The 22,707-nt window shown below is 47.8% G+C and overlaps 1 protein-coding gene across 4 annotated transcripts in view; it reads left to right on the top strand.

Annotated features, from left to right (window-relative positions):
* The window catches only part of cntln (centlein, centrosomal protein), a 127,893-nt gene that overhangs the window by 42,175 nt on the left and 63,011 nt on the right, over window positions 1-22,707 (top strand). For 3 of the 4 annotated variants that reach the window (XM_046327133.1, XM_046327131.1, XM_046327132.1), the window contains 3 exons: window positions 877-998; window positions 6,431-6,550; window positions 21,839-21,939. In XM_046327133.1, coding sequence (XP_046183089.1) covers window positions 877-998; window positions 6,431-6,550; window positions 21,839-21,939 — 343 coding nt within the window. Of the gene's footprint in view, window positions 1-876; window positions 999-6,430; window positions 6,551-21,838; window positions 21,940-22,707 lie in introns of those variants that run through there. The other variant, XM_046327130.1, reaches the window with a different exon arrangement.

Below are 22,707 nucleotides of genomic sequence, written 5' to 3'. Positions count from 1 at the left end.
GAGCCTGCCTTTTTTAAAGTGTTTTCTTCTCCCACTCTGTTAAGGTCAGAATAGCAGAGGCGTTCCTGTCAGGAACATCTAGATGTTCTCCTCCTTCTCTCCCCTGAAAGTCCCACGTTGTAATCTTTTCTTTTTTTAAATTGTCAGTCATTGCCGCCCCAATTGGGTGGTGACCCCAGTCAATGACCAGTACCCCGCTGAGGGGAGAAGGGGTGGAGGAGGGGGAAGGGTAGTGTGAAGAAGGTTCAAAGTGCTCTCTCTCCCGGTTGACTTGACCATATTAATGTTGTACCTGTAACGAACCTCGGATGTTGGAGGAACACTTGTCAGAGAGAAGGAGAGGAACTGCAATGTCAGAGAGAGGTGATGCTTCCTCAGTAATGGAGCACATATTTGTTATAGCTACATGTTACAGTAACAAGAGTTATATCTGACCTGGGGGGGTGTACAGCAGTGGAGGCTGGTGGGACGAGCTACAGGAGGACTCATTGTAATGGCTGGAAAGGAATGAAGGGGCCAGAGTCAAACAATGTTTCCATGTGTTTGATATCGTTCCATTTATTCCATACCAGCCATTACAATGATCCCATCCTCCTATAGCTCCTCCTGCCAGCCTCCACTGGTGTACAGTTCCGTACTAGACTGACACTGTCAGTAATTAAATTATTTACACTGTTTCTAGGTACATTTTCTATCTTTTGGAAATACACTGCTCTCAATGTAAGATTTAAGTCATTCTATCATTTCAGATTTGTCATCACTCCCAACCCCCGACCGGTTTCACATTTCAGTGACATCATTTGATTTCCCTGTGCAGTGCATGTGTGAAGTGGCCACATTGTGTAACGTAACCTCCTGTATGTCTCTGGCCGGCAGACGGACGAGAACGAGGAGCTGCGGAGGGCCCATGAGAAACGCCACGAGCGCCTGCGTCTCGTCCAGACCAACTACCGGACGGTCAAAGACCAGCTCCGAGAGGTGGAGGACGCACAGGGCCGGTGAGTACCCTACTAGAAGTAGAATTCAATATTCTACTCTACTAGAATTCTATTTCTATGGTACCACTTCCACCCAGCGGCAGACCAACGTTCTGGTGTAGAGTGGCAGGTGACACACTTCCACCCAGCCTCAGACCGACGTTCTGGTGTAGAGTGGCAGGTGACATACTTCCACCCAGAGGCAGACCGACGTTCTGGTGTATAGTGGCAGGTGACACAATTCTACCCAGAGGCAGACCGACGTTCTGGTGTAGAGTGGCAGGTGACACACTTCTACCCTGAGGCAGACCGACGTTCTGGTATAGAGTGGCAGGTGACATACTTCCTCTCAGCGGCAGCCTGACGTTCTGGTGTAGAGTTGCAGGTGACACACTTCTACCCTGAGGCAGACCGACGTTCTGGTGTAGAGTAGCAGGTGACACTTCCACCCAGCGGCAGACTGACGTTCTGGTGTAGAGTGGCAGTTGACACACTTCCACCCAGCGGCAGACTGACGTTCTGGTATAGAGTGGCAGGTGACATACTTCCACCCAGCGGCAGACTGACGTTCTGGTGTAGAGTGGCAGGTGACACACTTCTACCCTGAGGCAGACCGACGTTCTGGTGTAGAGTAGCAGGTGACACTTCCACCCAGCGGCAGACCGACGTTCTGGTGTAGAGTGGCAGTTGACACACTTCCACCCAGCGGCAGACTGACGTTCTGGTATAGAGTGGCAGGTGACACACTTCCACCCAGCGGCAGACCGACGTTCTGGTTTAGAGTGGCAGGTGACACTTCCACCCAGCGGCAGACTGACGTTCTGGTATAGAGTGGCAGGTGACACACTTCCACCCAGCGGCAGACTGACGTTCTGGTATAGAGTGGCAGGTGACACACTTCCACACAGCGGCAGACTGACGTTCTGGTATAGAGTGGCAGGTGACACACTTCCACCCAGCGGCAGACTGACGTTCTGGTGTAGAGTGGCAGGTGACACACTTCCACACAGCGGCAGACTGACGTTCTGGTATAGAGTGGCAGGTGACACACTTCCACACAGCGGCAGACTGACGTTCTGGTATAGAGTGGCAGGTGACACACTTCCACACAGCGGCAGACTGACGTTCTGGTATAGAGTGGCAGGTGACACACTTCCACTCAGCGGCAGACTGACGTTCTGGTATAGAGTGGCAAGTGACACACTTCCACTCAGCGGCAGACTGACGTTCTGGTATAGAGTGGCAGGTGACACACTTCCACATAGTGGTGCCGACCAGAGACGTGCTCTGTCTTTTCACATTATTCCAGGAACTATTAGGTATGTGTAACCAAGCCAGCACAGACTTTCTAAAAAATCCTGGAATTTATCAGCTCAAACCATGTCGCAATCCGTTCCCTTTAGCCTGCAGTTAATATGAACTTGCCTTGGGGAGTGTTTAAAGGCACGTAACTCCTCTTTCTTTAGTTAAGCCCTTCTGAACCCTCTGGAACACATCAGAACCCAACTGAAACTCTCTCAAATACTCCCATGACCTTTACTCTTTATGTTACATGTCATCACCTGACCTACTGTGTGGGAGGATTACACCTTTACCTTTGAAAAAGCTTCACGGGTTTTAAGCGAATCAATTTCGTTGCTTAGCGTTTGAGTCGCTGTGCGTGTCTTTGTTTCTCTCTCTGTCTCTCTCTCTCCTTCCCCTGGCATCAATTAGGACTTGAGGGCAGGAGGCTGAAGGTGTCCGTTATAGAGGGGACAGGGTGTCTGAGAAACTCCTGGGGAGGGACGGGGGACGAGGTGGAGAGGGGGTGATTTCCTCTTCCGATCCCCTTGGTTTGATCTAGATTAAAACCACGGGGTTTTCACACAAAGAGGGCAACGTGGCGGCAAATGTCATTAACGTGACACACACACGTTCTCCCTCTTTCTGACTTCCTCCCCCAAAGCTTCAGGCAGCGAGGAGAACCTTTTAAAACACTAACTAATGGAAGCGTATGTGGGGTTGGTATCCACACGGGACCGACGTGTTGACCCTGTCAGCTGTTTTCTCCCCGGGTTAATTAAAGAAAACAGCGGCTGCAACGTGAGGCCGTGTGAAAGTAGAGCGCGCGGGTATTCACCATCCACCACCTCCCCGCCGTTCGGCTAGGAGCAGCTCAGCGCAGCACGGAACAAAGACAGGCAGACAGAGAGAGCGTGTGACAGACAGAGAACGAAGAGAGAAGAGAGCATCACTTGGAAACAACACCATTTGTGCCCGTCTGTACATTTTAGCAGGTTATCAAGAAAGTGTGGTGTGTGTGGTTGTCTCCTTGTTGTAGGAGGATCTTGATGAAAACGAGGGCACACTTTGCTAGCAGGGGAAAAAAAGGTCTGTCTGATATTTTTCTCAGTTTGTAACCTCTTGTGGCAATAAGTCATATTAAAAAGGTACAATTTTAAATGTTATAAAGCAGTTTTGTTGCAAACAGGGAATTGGTGACTCATAAGACACAATCAACCAGTACGCCATCAGACTGACCTGTCACCTGCATATTGGCATCATCATTTGACAGGAGACAGAATTGACACGATATGCAGCTTTGCCCTTTTCATCCTCAGCCTTTGATGGCGCCACCCAGGCAGCCCCTCAGCCTTATGATCGTTGGCATTCACTTGGATGGGTTAACCCCTCATATCCATCCTTAAATAGTCCCAAACCCAGTGGGGGTAATGCCAGTCTGAACGGGGAGACAATGGAGAAAGCACTTAAACACTACCCCTGTTAGAGCTGTGGAATCAGGCCTAACAAGTCAGGGGGGAAAACGTCGACTCTCATTGCATTTTGGGCTTGTTAGGGATTTCCCAGTTGCCTCCACGCTGTGTTGATTGTTTTCGGGGAAAGTGGTGGGGGTGGGGAGGGGGAGGGGCTTCTTTTATGCCCTCCCTTTGTGTGTTAGACTGAAGACCACCTCTACCTGCCTCTTATTCTGTTCTGGAGTTTAAATTGAATAGACCCCCCCCATTATGACAGGTGAAACCATTAGCATTAGTAGCATTAGTTTGTGCTTCCTTTTCAGCATGTTGCTGTTGCCACCCTCACACTCCTCTTGTTTCTCTCTCCAGGAGAGTGACTTATTGAGTGACTCAGTTATTATTGGTGCTCTATGGGTCTGGGTTGATGTGCAGTGGCTGTTTCACAAATGGCACCCTATTCCCTATAGTTCAGGCTCTGGTTAAAAGTAGTGCACTATTTTGAGAATATCGTTCCATTTCAGACAGCCAGTGTGTGTGGGTGTTGTGGACACTGGAACAGGAAGTAGGAAGTAGGGTAACTACCAGCGAATCAGAGCACAGCTGCAGGCCCTGGACTCTCTCTATCCTCATCAGCATGCAGCCGACACATGGCCGGGCTGGGCCACTCCGGAGAAACAGCACTGTCATTCATGATTACCACCAGACGCGCCCAAACAGAATAAAAGAGCAGAAAAAACCCAACTTCTTATTTATATTAGAGAGAAGAAAGTTTTAATCAGACTGGGATGATGGGATGAGTAAATAAATGAAAGGTTATTAAAACGTCTGCAGTCTGATCAAAGTTGCGCCCGTAAACAGATTCCCCTCGAATTAAAAGCAATTAGCCAGAGAGTCTTCTCTGTGAATAAAGTGCTCTCCCATTTCTGTTTCCTCGCTGCTTAATAACGGAAACTAGTTGACTGCTGGGGGGAAGCACTGAGGGCTGGACTGGTGCTGGATCCAAAATGGACTCCTAGTCGCTGCCTCCTTGGCACTCCCTGAAGATCTAAACGCTCTTCTCGGCCTATCAGAAGACAGTGTGAATCATTTACATATTTACCCTTTAGTCTTTTAGCAAATGCTCTTATCCAGAGCAGCTTACAGGAGTAATTAAGGTTAAGTGCATTGCTCAAGGGCACATCGACAGATTTTTCACCTAGTTGGCTTGAGGATTCGAACCAGCAACCTTTCTGTTACTGGCCCAACGCTCTTAACTGCTAGGCTACCTCAATTACGATATTGCTTAAAGGAGCAGACAAGATGAGCGTTCCATCCATATCCCTGGTAGCAGGTCTGTCTGGTCAGATCCACAGGACGGCAGGCTGTAGGGGCTCGCTCATGCATACAACACACAGTGTAGAGAAATGCACTTTGCATCGCAATACTCTCCCCACTCACCATTAGAATACATATAGAACACTCCTCAGTGTCTAAGTTTTGTTGTGGGAAGTTCCAGTGATCTCTCTGTATCAGAGAGAGAGAGAGTCTTTGCTCTCGGGGAAAGAAGCCCGGGGATCACAGGACAACTCAGACACACTACATCACCGCACAGTCGGCACCGTACCACAAGTTAAAGGGCTCCAAATTGCTCACAGGGGCATTAGCGGTATCAAATGAAAAAAAAATGTTCTGTTCCTCCCGTTGCCTTCCCACTCCCAGGAACAGGTCTTAACTGGTATTAGTGGCAGAGCGGCGTCTACATAGCCCATAATGACCACGGGAAAGAAACCCTGGACCATACAGATAAAACCCTGGTTTCACCTACCAAGGAATCCATTTCCTTCCTTCTTTGATTAATTGAAAATTAGAGAGAGAGAGAGAGAGAGAGAGAGAGAGAGAGAGAGAGAGAGAGAGAGAGAGAGAGAGAGAGAGAGAGAGAGAGAGAGAGAGAGAGAGAGAGAGAGAGAGAGAGAGAGAGAGAGAGAGAGAGAGAGAGAGAGAGAGAGAGAGAGAGAGAGAGAGAGAGAGAGAGAGAGAGAAAATGCGTTCTCTCATTTTCTTCTTTATTAGATGTTTTTTGTCTCTGTGTCTTTGCACCAGAAGTGTTGAAATGAAGGACTGATTGGAGTTGAATGGTGATGGGAGGGTGGGTAGGCTGGGATTGATTGATGTGGAGGATACTGGGGGGCCGAGGGGAAATAGGTGGTGGGTGTGTGTCTGCCACGCTGCCGTGTATAAGTGTCATTAAGTATTCATAAGTGACGTGTGTGTGTGTGTTAGAATTGCCTGGTTTGGGTGTGTTTTAGCCATTATTTACATTTACACGGCACACTGGGAATCCTCTGCACTCCTCAGCCTAGCCACTCGGGCACTGCCCTGGGATTTAACTAACACCAACTGTGTGTGTGCACTTGATTTGCCACTGAAGTATCAAAGTCAAGGCCACTCATTTGAATACGGCTATAAATGTCTAAATAACAACAGTTCTCCCCATGTGAATTGACCATAGGCTGCTAGGTATGATACTAACTGTTCTCCCCTGGGTTTGTGTGTGTGTGTGTGTGTGTGTGTGTGTGTGTGTGTGTGTGTGTGTGTGTGTGTGTGTGTGTGTGTGTGTGTGTGTGTGTGTGTGTGTGTGTGTGTGTGTGTGTGTGTGTGTGTGTGTGTGTGTGTGTGTGTGTGTGTGTGTGTGTGTGTGTGTGTGTGTGTGTGTGTGTGTGTGTGTGTGTGTGTGTGCAGGCCCAGGGGCAGGGCCCAGCAGCGGGCAGAGCCGTGGCAGCTCCGCCAGGAGAACAGCGATACGGTGTGGAACGAGCTGGCCTACTTCAAACACCTCAACAAGAAGCTCACTACACACAAGTAAGTCCCACTCCTCTCTCTCGCTCTCTTTCTTTCTCTCTCTTGTCTCTCTCGCTCTTCTCTCTCTTGTCTCTCTCTGTCTCTCTCTCTCTCTCTCTCTCTCTTTCTCTCTCTTTCTCTCTCTCTCCGTCTCTCTCTCTTTCTCTCTCTTGTCTCTCTCCGTCTCTCTTTCTCTCTCTCTCTCTCTCTCTCTCTGTATCTCTCTGTCTCTCTCTCTGTATCTCTCCGTCTCTCGCTCTCTCTGTCTCTATACCTCCTCAGTTGGCCTGATTGCTTGCTGATACAGAGTATTGTCATTTGCACACATGCACACCGTTACACACACACACGTTTTACACACACACACCCTCACCTCTGTCTGACCTCTCGACCTCTCCCCCGCAGTTTGTCGGTGTTAAACTTTGAGCACGCCCTTCTGAACTTCACAGCGTCCGTCTCCCCTCCTCATTATTTCCAGCCAGCAGGTTCCAACACTAGATCATTAGCCCCGTCTCTCATTTGGAAAATTGCCGGACCGAAGATTTTGTTGGTTGGAGAAAAAAATATCACATTATCGGTGTGCTCTGGCAGTGTCTTTGTGAAGCGTCTTCAATTTCGTGTTGTTTCTAATGATAGTTAGAAATAGATTGTTTTAATCTGGCAACAGTTCCATGTTCCACGTCATATATATTTTTATCATTCTACTCAGCGGACAGCAAAACATTTGTTCATTAAAATAATTTTACCTTACACTTTTTTGCAACGAACGTGGGGACGGGCAGGTCTGTTAGTTGCAGCTCTGGGGTATGATCACCACTTCATCACCACTACCTGTGTATAAGACAGTAGTTTTGGAATTGTTAGTTAGATTACTTGTTGGTTATCACTGCATTGTCGGAACTAGAAGCACAAGCATTTCGCTACACTCGCATTAACATCTGCTAACCATGTGTATGTGACAAATAAATTTGATTTGATTTGATTTGATTACCTATTAATTATATCAAATACCTCACTGGACTGTTCTGTTCTCTGATCTGTGGCAATGTGAATGTGTTTGGTAAAGGAGAGCTACCGAAGAACGTAAACAGACAGTTGAGTATTATGGGGACATGTTGTCCGTGCACTGAACTGGTACTGAACCTCTGACAATAGAGGTGTAACGAGAGGGAGAGAGAGAAAAAGGTGGGGGACAGGGATTGTGTTAATTACCAGGGCTGTTGGAGGTGTTGTTCTTCATTAGGGCCTCTGACTGCGGCTCCCTACCACTCTGCCAGGACTCATGCTGCTGTACAGCCCAGACCAGGCTCAACCAACCACTGACCAGCCAGTCCTCTGTCCGCTCCCCCGTTCCCTACCCTACTCTACCCCGTTCCCTACCCTACTCTACCCCGTTCCCTACCCTACTCTACCCTGTTCCCTACCCTACTCTACCCCATTCCCTACCCTACTCTACCCCGTTCCCTACCCTACTCTACCCCATTCCCTACTCTACCCCATTCCCTACTATACCCCGTTCCCTACCCTACTCTACCCCATTCCCTACTCTACCCCGTTCCCTACTCTAGCCCGTCCCTACCCTACTCTACCCCGTTCCCTACCCTACTCTACCCCGTTCCCTACCCTACTCTACCCTGTTCCCTACCCTACTCTACCCCGTTCCCTACCCTACTCTACCCCGTTCCCTACCCTACTCTACCCTGTTCCCTACCCTACTCTACCCCATTCCCTACCCTACTCTACCCCGTTCCCTACCCTACTCTACCCCGTTCCCTACTCTACCCCGTTCCCTACTATACCCCGTTACCTACCCTACTCTACCCCATTCCCTACTCTACCCCGTTCCCTACTCTAGCCCGTCCCTACCCTACTCTTCGCATTCCCTACTCTACCCCGTTCCCTACTCTACCCCGTTCCCTACTCTACCCCGTTCCATACTCTGCCCCGTTCCCTACTCTACCCCGTTCCCTACTCTACCCCGTTCCCTACTCTAGCCCGTTCCATACTCTACCCCGTTCCATACTCTGCCCCGTTCCCTACTCTACCCCGTTCCCTACTCTACCCCGTTCCCTACTCTAGCCCGTTCCCTACTCTAGCCCGTTCCCTACTCTACCCCGTTCCATACTCTACCCCGTTCCCTACTCTAGCCCGTTCCCTACTCTGCCCCGTTCCCTACTCTGCCCCGTTCCCTACTCTAGCCCGTTCCCTACTCTGCCCCGTTCCCTACTCTGCCCTGTTCCCTACTCTGCCCCGTTCCCTACTCTACCCCGTTCCCTACTCTACCCCGTTCCCTACTCTAGCCCGTTCCATACTCTGCCCCGTTCCCTACTCTGCCCCGTTCCCTACTCTACCCGTTTGTGTGGTGCTGTAGCAGGCTGAGGCCGTTCCATACTCTGCCCCGTCTCCTCCTCCTCTCCCCGTCCTCCTCCTCCCCTCTCCTCCTCCTCCCCTCTCCTCCTCCTCCTCCCCTCTCCTCCTCTTCCCCTCTCCTCCTCCTGTCCGGTCCTCCTAATCCCAGATGATCTCATTATGATCTAGCCCGGCTGCCTCTCTCTCTCTCTCTCTTTCTCTGAGCCAGAGCTGTCCGAGCTAATTACAGACCAGGCATACAGCCGCCACAGCTCCAGCCGCCGCTGCCCGCTAAGGATCCTCCCGGCCGGGCAAGCGGCTGCAACATCCTACCCGGTCCTTGCAACTGACCTGCGAGCAGCACGAGGGAGTGCGGGAAACCTCCCGTTCCCTTTCAGGCTGTGCAGCCCCTGTCCTCCGGGGTTAGTGCTGATCCCCGTCAACCCAGCCAGGCACTTGCTACCCCAGCGCCCACGCCAAGGCCCAAAGTAAACTTGGCGAAGGTCTCTAACTCGTGGTTTCGAAAAACGACACCCCCCCCCCCCCCCCCCCCCCCCCCCACACACACACACACACACACACACAGAACCGCCATGCTTTGATCCTGGCCCCAGCAACAGCCCCGACGACCATTAGACGGCTCAGTGTGCAAAAGCAAGCAGCAGGCACACCGTCCGTCCGACCACCTTCCCCACTCCCCTCCTCTCCTCTCCCCAAACCCACGCTCCTCACCCCATCTCCCTTTATATCTATTGGGAGTGTTTGGGAAGGCGGGTGTGTGGGAGGGCAGGGGAAGAGGGGGGGCAAGAAACGAAGCATACACGGTGCAATTAGGCTGGGCTTCTATATCAAGCTGTTTGGCGGCTCCGGCGATGTAAATTACTGTTGATAGCCAACAATTAAGGAGATGGGAGCCGTGTTGGTGCAATAACTAGACCAACACACACCCCCAGCCCTAAACTTCGGATGTATCCCAAAATGGCACCCTATTCCCCAAATAGTGGACATCTTTTGACCAGACCACTGTGGGCCCGGCACTGGTCAAAAGCAGTGCACTATATAGGGAATAGGGGTCCATTTGGAACGTAGACATCTAGTGCTTCTGCAAGGCCCAATAATAAGTGGCAGTTTGCCATTCTGCCGTCCATATTAAGATGATTGTGCTTGTGAAGGTTGCGCCTCCTCGTAAGTGTTAGCTATGATTTGCTAATGGCTAATTATCTCCTGGCTGGAGGTAGGAGGAGGAGTTTGGGCCCAATAACAGTCCAACGAAGGATGCTGTTAGGATGTTTAGATGCTTAAAGGATATTCTCTCACCTCTCTCTCTCTCTCTCTCTCTCTCTCTCTCTCTCTCTCTCTCTCTCTCTCTCTCTCTCTCTCTCTCTCTCTCTCTCTCTCTCTCTCTCTCTCTCTCTCTCTCTCTCTCTCTCTCTCTCTCTCTCTCTCTCTCTCTCTCTCTCTCTCTCTCTCTCTCTCTCTCTCTCTCTCTCTCTCTCTCTCTCTCTCTCTCTCTCTCTCTCTCTCTCTCTCTCTCTCTCTCTCTCTCTCTCTCTCTCTCTCTCTCTCTCTCTCTCTCTCTCTCTCTCTCTCTCTCTCTCTCTCTCTCTCTCTCTCTCTCCTCTCTCCTATCTCTCTCTCTCTCCTCTCTCTCTCTCTCTCTCTCTCTCTCACCTCTCTCCTCTCTCTCTCTCTCTCTCTCTCTCTCTCTCTCTCTCTCTCTCTCTCTCTCTCTCTCTCTCTCTCTCTCTCTCTCTCTCTCTCTCTCTCTCTCTCCTCTCTCTCTCTCTCGTGGGAAAAAACAATCAAACTGAACAGTAAACATTATACTCACAAATGTTCCAAAACAATAGACATATCAAAAGTTATATTATGTGCAAATAGTTAAAGTAAAAAAGGGAAAATAAATAAACATAAATATAGGTTGTATTTACAATGGTGTTTGTTCTTCACTGGTTGCCCTTTTCTTGTGGTAACAGGTCACAAATCTTACTGCTGTGATGGCACAGTCTTTCACCCAGTATCTATGGAAGTTTATCAACATTGGATTTGGTTTCGAATTCTTTATGGATCTGTGTAATCTGAGGGAAATATGTGTCTCTAATATGGTAATTAATTTGGCAGGAGGTTAGGACATGCAGCTCAGTTTCCACCTCATTTTGTGGGCAATGTGCACCTACAGACATTCTCTTGAGAGCCAGGTCTGCCTATGGCAACCTTTCTCAATAGCAAGGCTATGCTCACTGAGTCTGTACATAGTCAAAGCTTTCCTTCAGTTTGGGTCAGTCACAGTGGTCAGGTATTCTGCCACTGTTTACTGTCTGTTTAGGGCCAAATAGCATTCTAGTTTGCTCTGTTTTTTTTTGTAAATGCTTTCCAATGTGCCAAGTAATTATCTCTTTGTTTTCTCATGATTTAGTTGGGTCTAATTGTGTTGCTGTCCTGGGGCTCTGTGGGGTGTGTTTGTGTTTGTGAACAGAGCCCCAGGACCAGCTTGCTTAGGGGACTCCAGGTTCATCTCTCTGTAGGTGAGGGCTTTGTTATGGAAGGTTTGGGAATCGCTTCCTTTTTGGTGGTTGTAGATTTTAACGGCTCTTTTCTGGATTTTGATAATTAGTGGGTATCGGCCTCATTCTGCTCTGCATGCATTATTTGGTGTTCTACGTTGTACACATAGGATATTTTTGCAGAATTCTGTATGCAGAGTCTCAATTTGGTGTTTGTCCCATTTTGTGAATTCTTGGTTGGTGAGCAGACCCCAGACCTCACAACCATAAAGGGCAATGGGTTCTATAACTGACTCAAGTATTTTTAGCCAGATCCTAAATGGTATGTTGAATTTTATGTTCCTTTTGATGGTATAGAAGGCCCTTCTTGCCTTGTCTCTCAGATCGTTCACAGCTTTGTGGAAGTTACTTGTGTCGCTGATGTTTAGGTCAAGGTATGTATTGTTTTCTTGTGCTCTAGGACAACGGTGTCCAGATGGAATTTGTATTCGTGGTCCTGACAACTGGACTTTTTTGGAACACCATTATTTTTGTCTTGCTGAAATGTTATTTCAGGGCCCAGGTCTGACAGAATCTGTGCAGAAGATCTAGGTGCCGCTGTTGGCCCTCCTTGGTTGGGGACAGAGCACCAGATCATTAGCAAACAGTAGACATTTGACTTTAGATTCTAGTAGGATGAGGCCGGGTGTTGCAGACTGTTCTCGTGCCCTCGACAATTCTTTGATATATATGTTAAAGAGGGTGGGGCTTAAGCTGCATCCCTGTCTCACCCAACGGCCCTGAGGAAAGAAATGTGTTTTTTGCCAATTTTAACTGCACACTTGCTGTTTGTGTACATGGATTTTATAATGTCGTATGTTTTTCCCCCAACACCACTTTCCATCAATTTGTATAGCAGACCCTCAAGCCAAATTGAGTCAAAAGCTATTTTGAACTTACAAGCCCTTAACCAACAATGCAGTTTTAAGAAAATACCTATAAAAAAGTAACAAATAATTAAAATAACAATAGCGAGGCTATACAGGGGGTATCGGTAAAGAGGCAATGTGCGGAGGCACTGGTTAGTCGAGGTAATTGAGGTAATATATGTAGGTAGAGTTATTAAAGTGACTATGCATAGATAATAACAGAGAGTAGCAGCAGCGTAGAAGGGGGTGGGGGGCAATGCAAATAGTCTGGCTAGCCATTTTATTAGCTGTTCAGGAGTTTTATGGCTTGGGGGTAGAAGCTATTTGCTGTGCGGTGGCAGGTAGAACAGTCTATGACTAGGGTGGCTGGAGTCTTTGACAATATTTAGGGCCTTCCTCTGACACCGCCTGGTATAGAGGTCCTGGATGGAAGCTTGGGGCCGTAGGCACTGCCCTCTGTTGGTTTGTTTGGTTGTTAATTAGGGTTTGCAGGGTGAATACGTGGTCTGTCGAACAGTCATTTGGTAAAAAGACAATTTGACCTTTGCTCTGAACATTGTTTTCGGTGAGGAAATGTACGAGTCTGCTGTTAATGATAATGCAGAGAATTTCTCAAGGTTGCTGTTGATGCATATCCCCTGGTAGTTATTGGGGTCAAATTCGTCTCCGCTTTTGTGGATGGGGGTGATCAGTCCTTGGTTCCAAATATTGGGGAAGATGCCAGAGCTGAGGATGATGTTAAAGAGTTTAAGTATAGCCAATTGGAATCTGTGGTCTGTATATTTTATAATTCCATTTAGGATACCATTAACACCATAGGCCTTTTTGGGTTGGAGGGTTTGCATTATGTCCTGTAGTTTGTTCAATCTCTGTCTCTCTCTTTCTCTCTTTCTCTCTCAGGCTGAAGTCTCTCTCTCTGTCTCTGTCTCTGTCTCTCTCGGGCTGAAGTATCTCTCTCGCTCTCTCTCTGTCTCTCTCTCTGTCTCTCTCTCTGTCTCTCTCTCTGTCTCTCTCTCTCGGGCTACAGTCTCTCTCTGTGTCTTTTGGTCTCTCACTCTCTCTCTCTCGTTCTGTCCTGAGCTGCTGTGTACAGATGTTTCATCATTGCTCCCCCCATCCAAACAGGCACTTATAAAAGAGGCTTGTGGTCCAATCAACCATTTGTTGCCAAAATGAGTGTGCTTGTGTAGTGTGTATTCCCTGCGTCCGGGTCCCTGTAGTGTTGCTCTCAACTCAGCAACACTCCAATTATTGGATCCTCTAGTTCCTTTAGTGGAGGTGAGGCCGTTAAGGAAGGTGAACCAGCTGCAGGTCCACTATGGTACTTTAATCTCTCTCCCACTGGCTCCCTGCAATGGAAATGATCATGGATGCAATCAGGCACAGAGTGCTTAAGAACTCAACTTCATACCCTTGAACTTGCTGGGTATTATCAAGACCTGTGTGTTTAGGTGATTTAAGTGAAGGCGGACTAGCGTCTCCCCTGACATCATTAGAAGTACCATGATCTCCAGCATTAGATTAAACGCCTGCATTTATGTTAGACATTTCCCTTTGTCCTAATGAATAAATAATATGGATCTAGTCAGGGAAGTATTCTATTTAACTTGTTATCTCAAATCAAACTGTGTTGGTCACATCTCCCACATATAGAATACGATGTTGACTTTACCGTGCAATTCATTACCGTGCAATGTACATGTAGGTAGGGTCAAAGTGACTAGGCAATCAGGTTACATAATAAACTGCAGCTATGTGTGTGTGCCGTCAATGTGCATGTGTTTTGTTTGTGTGTGTTGGAGTGTCAGTGTAAGTATGTGTGAGCGTGTGTATGTGTGTGTTGGAGGTTCAGTGTAAGTATGTGTGAGCGTGTGTATGTGTGTGTTGGAGTGTCTGTGTAAGTATGTGTGAGCAGTGTGTATGTGTGTGTTGGAGTGTCCGTGTAAGTATGTGTGAGCGTGTGTATGTGTGTGTTGGAGGTTCAGTGTAAGTATGTGTGAGCGTGTGTATGTGTGTGTTGGAGGTTCAGTGTAAGTATGTGTGAGCGTGTGTATGTGTGTGTTGGAGTGTCTGTGTAAGTATGTGTGTGAGTTGGAGTGTCAGTGTGTTGGAAGTATGTGTGGGTAGAGTCCAGTGTGTGTTGGAGTGTCTGTGTGTATGTGTGGGTAGAGTTCAAGTGTGTGGGTAGAGTCCAGTGTGTGTTGGAGTGTCTGTGTAAGTATGTGTGGGTAGTCCAGTCAGTGTGTTGGAGTGTCTGTGTAAGTATGTGTGGGTAGAGTCCAGTCAGTGTGTTGGAGTGTCTGTGTAAGTATGTGTGGGTAGAGTCCAGTCAGTGTGTTGGAGTGTCTGTGTAAGTATGTGTGGGTAGAGTCCAGTGAGTGTGTTGGAGTGTCTGTGTAAGTATGTGTGGGTAGAGTCCAGTCAGTGTGTTGGAGTGTCTGTGTAAGTATGTGTGGGTAGAGTCCAGTCAGTGTGTTGGAGTGTCTGTGTAAGTATGTGTGGGTAGAGTCCAGTGAGTGTGTTGGAGTGTCTGTGTAAGTATGTGTGGGTAGAGTCCAGTCAGTGTGTTGGAGTGTCTGTGTAAGTATGTGTGGGTAGAGTCCAGTCAGTGTGTTGGAGTGTCTGTGTAAGTATGTGTGGGTAGAGTCCAGTCAGTGTGTTGGAGTGTCTGTGTAAGTATGTGTGGGTAGAGTCCAGTGAGTGTGTTGGAGTGTCTGTGTAAGTATGTGTGGGTAGAGTCCAGTCAGTGTGTTGGAGTGTCTGTGTAAGTATGTGTGGGTAGAGTCCAGTCAGTGTGTTGGAGTGTCTGTGTAAGTATGTGTGGGTAGAGTCCAGTCAGTGTGTTGGAGTGTCTGTGTAAGTATGTGTGGGTAGAGTCCAGTCAGTGTGTTGGAGTGTCTGTGTAAGTATGTGTGGGTAGAGTCCAGTCAGTGTGTTGGAGTGTCTGTGTAAGTATGTGTGGGTAGAGTCCAGTCAGTGTGTTGGAGTGTCTGTGTAAGTATGTGTGGGTAGAGTCCAGTCAGTGTGTTGGAGTGTCTGTGTAAGTATGTGTGGTAGAGTCCAGTCAGTGTGTTGGAGTGTCTGTGTAAGTATGTGTGGGTAGAGTCCAGTCAGTGTGTTGGAGTGTGTTGGAGTGTCAGTGTGTGTTGGAGTGTCTGTAGAGTGTGGGTAGAGTCCAGTCAGTGTTTGGAGTGTCTGTGTAAGTATGTGTGGGTAGAGTCCAGTCAGTGTGTTGGAGTGTCTGTGTAAGTATGTGTGGGTAGAGTCCAGTGAGTGTGTTGGAGTGTCTGTGTAAGTATGTGTGGGTAGAGTCCAGTCAGTGTGTTGGAGTGTCTGTGTAAGTATGTGTGGGTAGAGTCCAGTGTGTGTTGGAGTGTCTGTGTAAGTATGTGTGGGTAGAGTCCAGTCAGTGTGTTGGAGTGTCTGTGTAAGTATGTGTGGGTAGAGTCCAGTCAGTGTGTTGGAGTGTCTGTGTAAGTATGTGTGGGTAGAGTCCAGTCAGTGTGTTGGAGTGTCTGTGTAAGTATGTGTGGGTAGAGTCCAGTCAGTGTGCATAGTCACATCGGTAGTGTAAATTCCCTCTGTCATAGCATTGTTTGTTTCCTTTGTTGTCGTTGTGTTTATATCAGACAGATCATAGATTTATTTGTAATCACACTCTGATCACTGTTTCAATGTATAAACTGGGCTTGCCCTTGGTTTCTTGTGTCGAGGTCTATAGACTCCCCTGACTCTCCTGATAGCCCTAAAACAGGCATATTTACCCTCCCACGTTTGAAGTGGTCCTGAGAGAAGACTTGACATTTTCCATTGGGACCACTTTACCATCGGTTTGATATCAAATTAGGCAGTCAGCAGGAAATCTTTCTCTCTCTCTCCTTTATTTAATCATCAATTGTTGTTCTCCTCAGACAAAAACCCCCCGTTTCAAATATGGACTCTCAAACACGAAGCGCACTCTGGAGGAGAATGATCTCAATTACTTCAATTGCGAATTAGCAAATAAAGAAGAAAGCCGCCGGAGCGCCGGCCAGGCATTCAGATTGTCCTCTTTGTCGTTGGTGGAGGAGAGGAGGAGCGCCGGCCAGGCATTCAGATTGTCCTCTTTGTCGTTGGTGGAGGAGAGGAGGGACGCCGGCCAGGCATTCAGATTGTCCTCTTTGTCGTTGGTGGAGGAGAGGAGGAGCGCCGGCCAGGCATTCAGATTGTCCTCTTTGTCGTTGGTGGAGGAGAGGAGGGGCGCCGGCCAGGCATTCAGATTGTCCTCTTTGTCGTTGGTGGAGGAGAGGAGGGGCGCCGGCCAGGCATTCAGATTGTCCTCTTTGTCGTTGGTGGAGGAGAGGAGGGGCGCCGGCCAGGCATTCAGATTGTCCTCTTTGTCGTTGGTGGAGGAGAGGAGGAGCGCCGGCCAGGCATTCAGATTGTCCTCTTTGTCGTTGGTGGAGGAGAGGCGGGGCGGGAGCGGGTTGGGCGAGGAGTGTTGATTCGCCATGGGTTCATTTTTATCTCCCATCATTATGGTTCTGTCTCTGGCAGTCCTCTGGTTGTCCGCCGCTCGTTAATTGTTGTTAGTGGTCTGTGGGTGAAAGGGAGGGGTTATTTAGGCCCTCGTAAACAGACTAAACACTGGCTACGCGGCGCGCTCCACGGCAGGCGGTGCCCTCACACTGAAGACGGTACACTCAGTCGACATCAAGGCATAAATTAGGCAGCTATTACTGTTGGATAAAAAGCCTTTGAGATGATTTGTAGGAAGAACGGAGTGGTGAAGAAGCCCCCTCTACTGAGAGTGACCATTACAGACGTGGTGGAGACGTTTGACTCTAATGAAGTTTAATAAAGTTTACCCGGGTTGTCTGCTCTCTCTCTTTCTCTCTGCCATGTATTTTCTCTCTCCTTTCATCTTGATTGCTAAAATGTATTAGAAGTAATGAGTGTATTTTGTCCCCCCCGGACCAGGGAGTGTTAGGGGGAGGGACACACACACACACACACACACACACACACACACACACACACACACACACACACACACACACACACACACACACACACACACACACACACACACACACACACACACACACACACACACACACACACACACACACACACACACACACACACACACACACACACACACAAAGAAGACAGAATGTTTTATGTTTGTTTTGATAACCGACCACCAAAGTGCCTCCTTTATTCATTATTTGCTAAATGAATTATTCTTTGAAACTTTGCTGCACACTTACTGGGTAATTATGAGGCAAGCCCTAGCCTGCCTGCTCTCTGGATTGCACCGCGGCCAGCCCACGCTCAGACGGCATGGGAACTAAAGCTGTGCTGTGAAACGTCAACATATAGATAATAAGCACATTTCACAGGACCAAGCTGGAAAGTATATATACAGTGATATCTACCTGTTTAGTCAGATACTGTGTGTTATGTCACTTTACGACATGCCAACAGATGTCATAACGCTACACACTGAACAGTAGTACAAACACAGCAGGGTTCAGTCTACTTTTTGTGGTATTTGTATGTTGTAATGACAGATGCCATCATCAGAAGAGATCGTACTTAACAAAAATACTGTTCTTAGGGTCTGAAATCTGAAATCTGGTATTTTAACGCGGCGGGCACAATGGATCTCCTGGACCGTTCTCACTAGTCCACCCCAGCAGTGCCTGAACATGGAGGCCTATTTACCTCCCGTATCAATGCCCCGTGGCTGAGGAGGGAGAGGCGCGCTCCGGCTCCGCTCAGTGACTCACTGCTTCACTGTTGTTGTTGCATTATGGCCTGTGGCCACGAGAACAGAGAGCTGTATGAACTACAACACTTTACTGCTGACAGCGGAGGCTTATCCGTCCTCCCTCCCCGTCCGTACTAGACACAGGCTGTGTCCCAAATGGCATCCTATACCTTATATAGTGCACTATATTTGACCAGAGCCCTATGGGCCCTGGTCAAACATAGTGCACTTAATAGGGAATAGGGTGTAATTTGGTATGGACACACAGACAGACTCTTGCCTTTCTGGGCTTAAAGCTGCAGAGAGAGGGGAATTCCCCTCTGACTCAAAATGATGTCTTTCCTCACCTCTTCTTCAGGGGGTACTGACATGCTCTCCTCTCTAGTCATAGAACTTTTTTTTTTTTACCCCTCTCTCTCTCTCTCTCTCTCTCTCTCTCTCTCTCTCTCTCTCTCTCTCTCTCTCTCTCACTCACTCTTTCTCTTTTCTATGTTTTTATGTGCCAAGCATGAAATGGGAGAGAGTGGGATGGAGGGAAGGCCTGGCGCGTGAAAAGCACAGCGGTCAAAAGACGATGTACTGCTCTGTGATCCCCGGTGGGTCGGAGCTGGCGGTGTGTGCTCTAAGCTCTGTTAGTCTACTCTAGAGGAACACAGGTAGAGAAAAGATCAAATGACTTGGAATAGATGGCTCAGGGCTCGGCTGGCTCCGATGCTACTACAGTATTCCAGGAGAGACGGGTTTTAACAAACAGCGTAACAGAGACGTACAACACAGAGCCGTCATTACCAAGACCAACGCATCTGTTCCGTCTGTTTTCTTTCATTTTGATGCTAGTGGAGGTGAAAGTGTTCCCCCCGCTTTCAAGCCTGCTGAGTTTGTATTCTACCTCAGGCGAGGCGTTAGGAGGGAATTGGAGATGGATTTGCTGGCTTTATTTGAACAGAAGAGAAAAGGGAAAAAGAGAGAACAGGATGTGTGATTGACCACAAACATTGTTCTATGACGCTGTCAAGGGTTGGACAGGAAAGCATCTGTTTTTGGATGATTAAAGTCTACCTATCAGTAGTGTTCTGGAGGGCCACTGTAGTGGATCAAGTGTGTCCTTACGCATGTCTGTTTGACCAGGAAACAGAAGTCAATGGCTGCATCTGAAATGGCATCCTATTCACACGGCCAAAAGTAGTTCCCTATATAGGGAATAGGGTGCTATTGTGGACGCCGGAAATATCAGTGGTGAAGCCCAGAAGAGGATATTGTAATGTAGAGAGGAGCAATGAATTACTGCTATAGGAAATGCACCTTGAATGCGTTTATTCAAGCACCGCGAAATATTGACTTCCGTAGATTTTAGTGGCATGATTTTCCCCACCACTGTTCTATAGCTAAGAGTAGCACATTATGTATCTGATCTCAGAACAACAGGGGGGTTAGCTGTTGTTTCTACTCATTTTACTCTGAGCCGTTCTCCTGTGTGTGGCGGGCTGATAGATACAGACACTCCTCAGGCAACCCTGGTGTTATCCCCTCTTCCTTATGTATTTATTCGAAGATATATCTAACATCCAACCAGCCTCTCATCCCTCTAGAGAGGGCCACGCTCCCCCTTCACCCCAGGGAACCAAATAGACTGCAAATAAACATCTGTTATTCAAATGGATGCATTCACACTAAGGAATCACACAAGCCTATGAAGCGAGGGGGAGAGGGAAACGGAGAAGGGGGCGAACCGAACGGGAGGGAGTTGGGAGTTAGCAACCTCTCATAAAACAATTATATGCAGTTGACAAAAAAAACAGGAGTTTGCATCGGGCCTTGGGTCTGTATTTTAATTGAACAACTGTTGGGTCTGAAGAGACCTCCAGTACTGGCTGCTGGATTGAGGGCTAATAAAGCTGTGTTCACACCGCAGCCCAGAGGCCGAACGCCACAGCTCACCGCGCTGGAGATGTGAGGTAAATGTTTGGTTGAGAGGGAGAGCAGATACAGTAGAAGGTGATCTAGTTGGGTTGAGGAATAAGACAAGGTTTGCTTAGAGTGCCTCGTAGTACTGTCACCTATGATGTCTTTTTAGGACCTAAGGACAGTCATCTACCGGTAGCCGCCTTCAAGGGAATGTGCCTTCTGTGTGGCGTATTGGGCCACACTCTGACCTCATTCATGTATTAGATATGTTTAATATGTCTCCTATATATACTGTTTTTTTACTAGGGTGTCATGGTGGGCAACCAGAAGGTCCCCGGACACAAAACAAAACCCCGTCTGGAATCTAATCCGGCATCACTGAGAGAAACATGTTCATCCTTCAACAAAACAGAGTGTCTTCTATATGAACTTGGGTGTCACGTCGATACGTCCCGGCATCGGACAAGGCATAAAGGAGAAACATTAGAAGGGATTGGGCCGTTCCACACGCGGCAGAGTTGAGTTAATTTGTCCCATTAACGGGATGTATGGATACATAATGGTATTCCTGGGGCAGTGCTGGGAGCTGGAACCTGCATCGACTGCAGCTCATTTACAGAGGAAGATCTATAGTGAAGCAGCGACACGTGTCCATCTGCCTTCTCTCTGTCTCACCCCCCAGAGAGGGTCAATAGTGGACTTATTTACACTGTGGGTACGTGAGCCCATTCATCTGTTATTATATCTTATTGTCCAGAAGGAACCTGCAAGTGTTTAGTTAGACAGTGTAAACCATGTGTGTCCTGTACATAGGACTAATACAACTGGAAGCTAGGCCTTGGAGTCGCACCGTGTTACTGTGGTGAACCCTGAGCCATTTCACTCACCTCAAGCCTGCTAACTAACCTGCCCCCTAACCCAGAACTACTCACATTTTACTGCCAACGACCGGGAAGAACATTCAGCAGTCCATGTTTATGTAAGTGAACACATCATTGGAGGAAGAACGGAACAGAGCGGAATGGACGGAACAGTACAGAACAGAACACTAGAAGGCCGTCACCATGTGTGTTTACTAACAGAACCAGGGTCCAAGCTGACACGACCTCACTAGCACTCACATGGCGCTGGTCTGGAGGTGTGTAAGGTTTCATTACTGGACTGTTCCATGCTCCTAGTTGAACCTGTATTATAACAGCCACCAGTCAGTCAAGAAAATAAAATCAGGTTGAGTGATGCCACTGGAACAGTAACAGTAGTTCACACAGACAGTGCTTCTCTCTCTGGTTTCGCCATCTCCCCGGATGCTTGGGACTGTGGAGGGAAGGGGCGGGGAACGAGGGGTGTGTTTTCAGGTGCGACGGTCTCAGCGGGACCTATACCCGCGTCCTCCGCAGACTTCTTTTTGGGTCCTAATAATAACTTGAAAGTGCAAGAGTCTCGAGCCTGGCTCCTTTCCTCTTCATAGCCTTTAGTGGGAATCAAGCTAATCGCAGAGAGTTAATTGGGCTCATACACACGTCACACACACACACATTGTACCTGGGTTTCATGTTTCTTGTCACTTTGATTTCCACATGAATTAAATCCAGCCTTAATTAGCTAGTCTTCCTCTTCATATTAATCATCTCGGTATCGTAGAGGAGGATTTGATGCCACGGTTGTCAGGTTAAAAGTAAAATGGAGTCGTCACATACAGTCAATGATTGTAATGTGGAATTAGAAGTGGCATTTACAGGAATGTAACAAGATGTTCCCTTTCCTTGGGTCCAGGTGTGTTGAGAGAAGAGGAGGGCAAGTCTGACACAGAAACGGCCCTTCCTGTCACTAAAGTCTTGATGAAAAACGTTGTGTTTTAAGTGTTGTTTTTTGATGTGTGTGGTGGTAGGACTAACCTAGAGGAGGAGCTGGATGTGTTGCGTGTCCAGGCTGCTATGGACCGGGCCACTGTACAGGAGCTGAGGTTGTGTCTTCAGAACGAACAACAAGGTGAGCCTTTTCACTTCCACACCATAGAGTTGGAAAGAAAGCCCACCCAATGTTTGCTCGGGATTATAATCTATTGGCTGATCCATCTTGGTGACCTGGGTGGAATTGTGTGACCCTCGTTATAATATTAGAAGTCCCACCCAGTGAAATGATGAATGCATTCAATTGTGCTGTCCATGCTACATACAAAAGGCTTTGTGGCAAGTGTGCCCTCTATCCAACTCTATGGTCCACACTCTCGTTTAGAGGCTGACTGACAGATCAGAACCCCATCAAGCTGTTTTGCCCCATTTCTCCTTGTCTGAAAGAATGTGTCCTCCATTGGTTTTCATGATCAAGCGTGCTGTAGGTATCAAGCAACCCCCCTGGATAGTGTCTTTAGGCTAAACAAGTCAAAGAGGAAACACTGAATGAGGGGTGCATTTAAAAGTTCATGTTCTAATAATAGTTTTGAATGAAAACACTATTTATAATGTATACGTACTATCTCTCTATATGTCATGTATATCAAAATATCAAATGACTTTATTCTTGCTATGTAACTACTGTAAAAAAATAAATAAATAAAAAAGCATATGTAGAATGTGTGTAGAACAAACATATGTGCTGTTATTCAGTGTTTTTTTGGGGGGGACCTTACACCCCCCCCCCCTTACAACAAAATAAAAAGTTGTGGGGGGGGGGGTGTAAGGTCCCCCCCAAAAAAACACTGAATAACGGCACATATGTTTGTTTAACATACGTAGGTTGAACATCTGTTAAACGGTA

This window comes from Oncorhynchus gorbuscha, linkage group LG24 (genome assembly GCF_021184085.1).
Source record: "Oncorhynchus gorbuscha isolate QuinsamMale2020 ecotype Even-year linkage group LG24, OgorEven_v1.0, whole genome shotgun sequence".
Lineage (NCBI taxonomy): Eukaryota > Metazoa > Chordata > Actinopteri > Salmoniformes > Salmonidae > Oncorhynchus > Oncorhynchus gorbuscha.
This window is presented reverse-complemented; position numbering and strand designations above follow the sequence as displayed.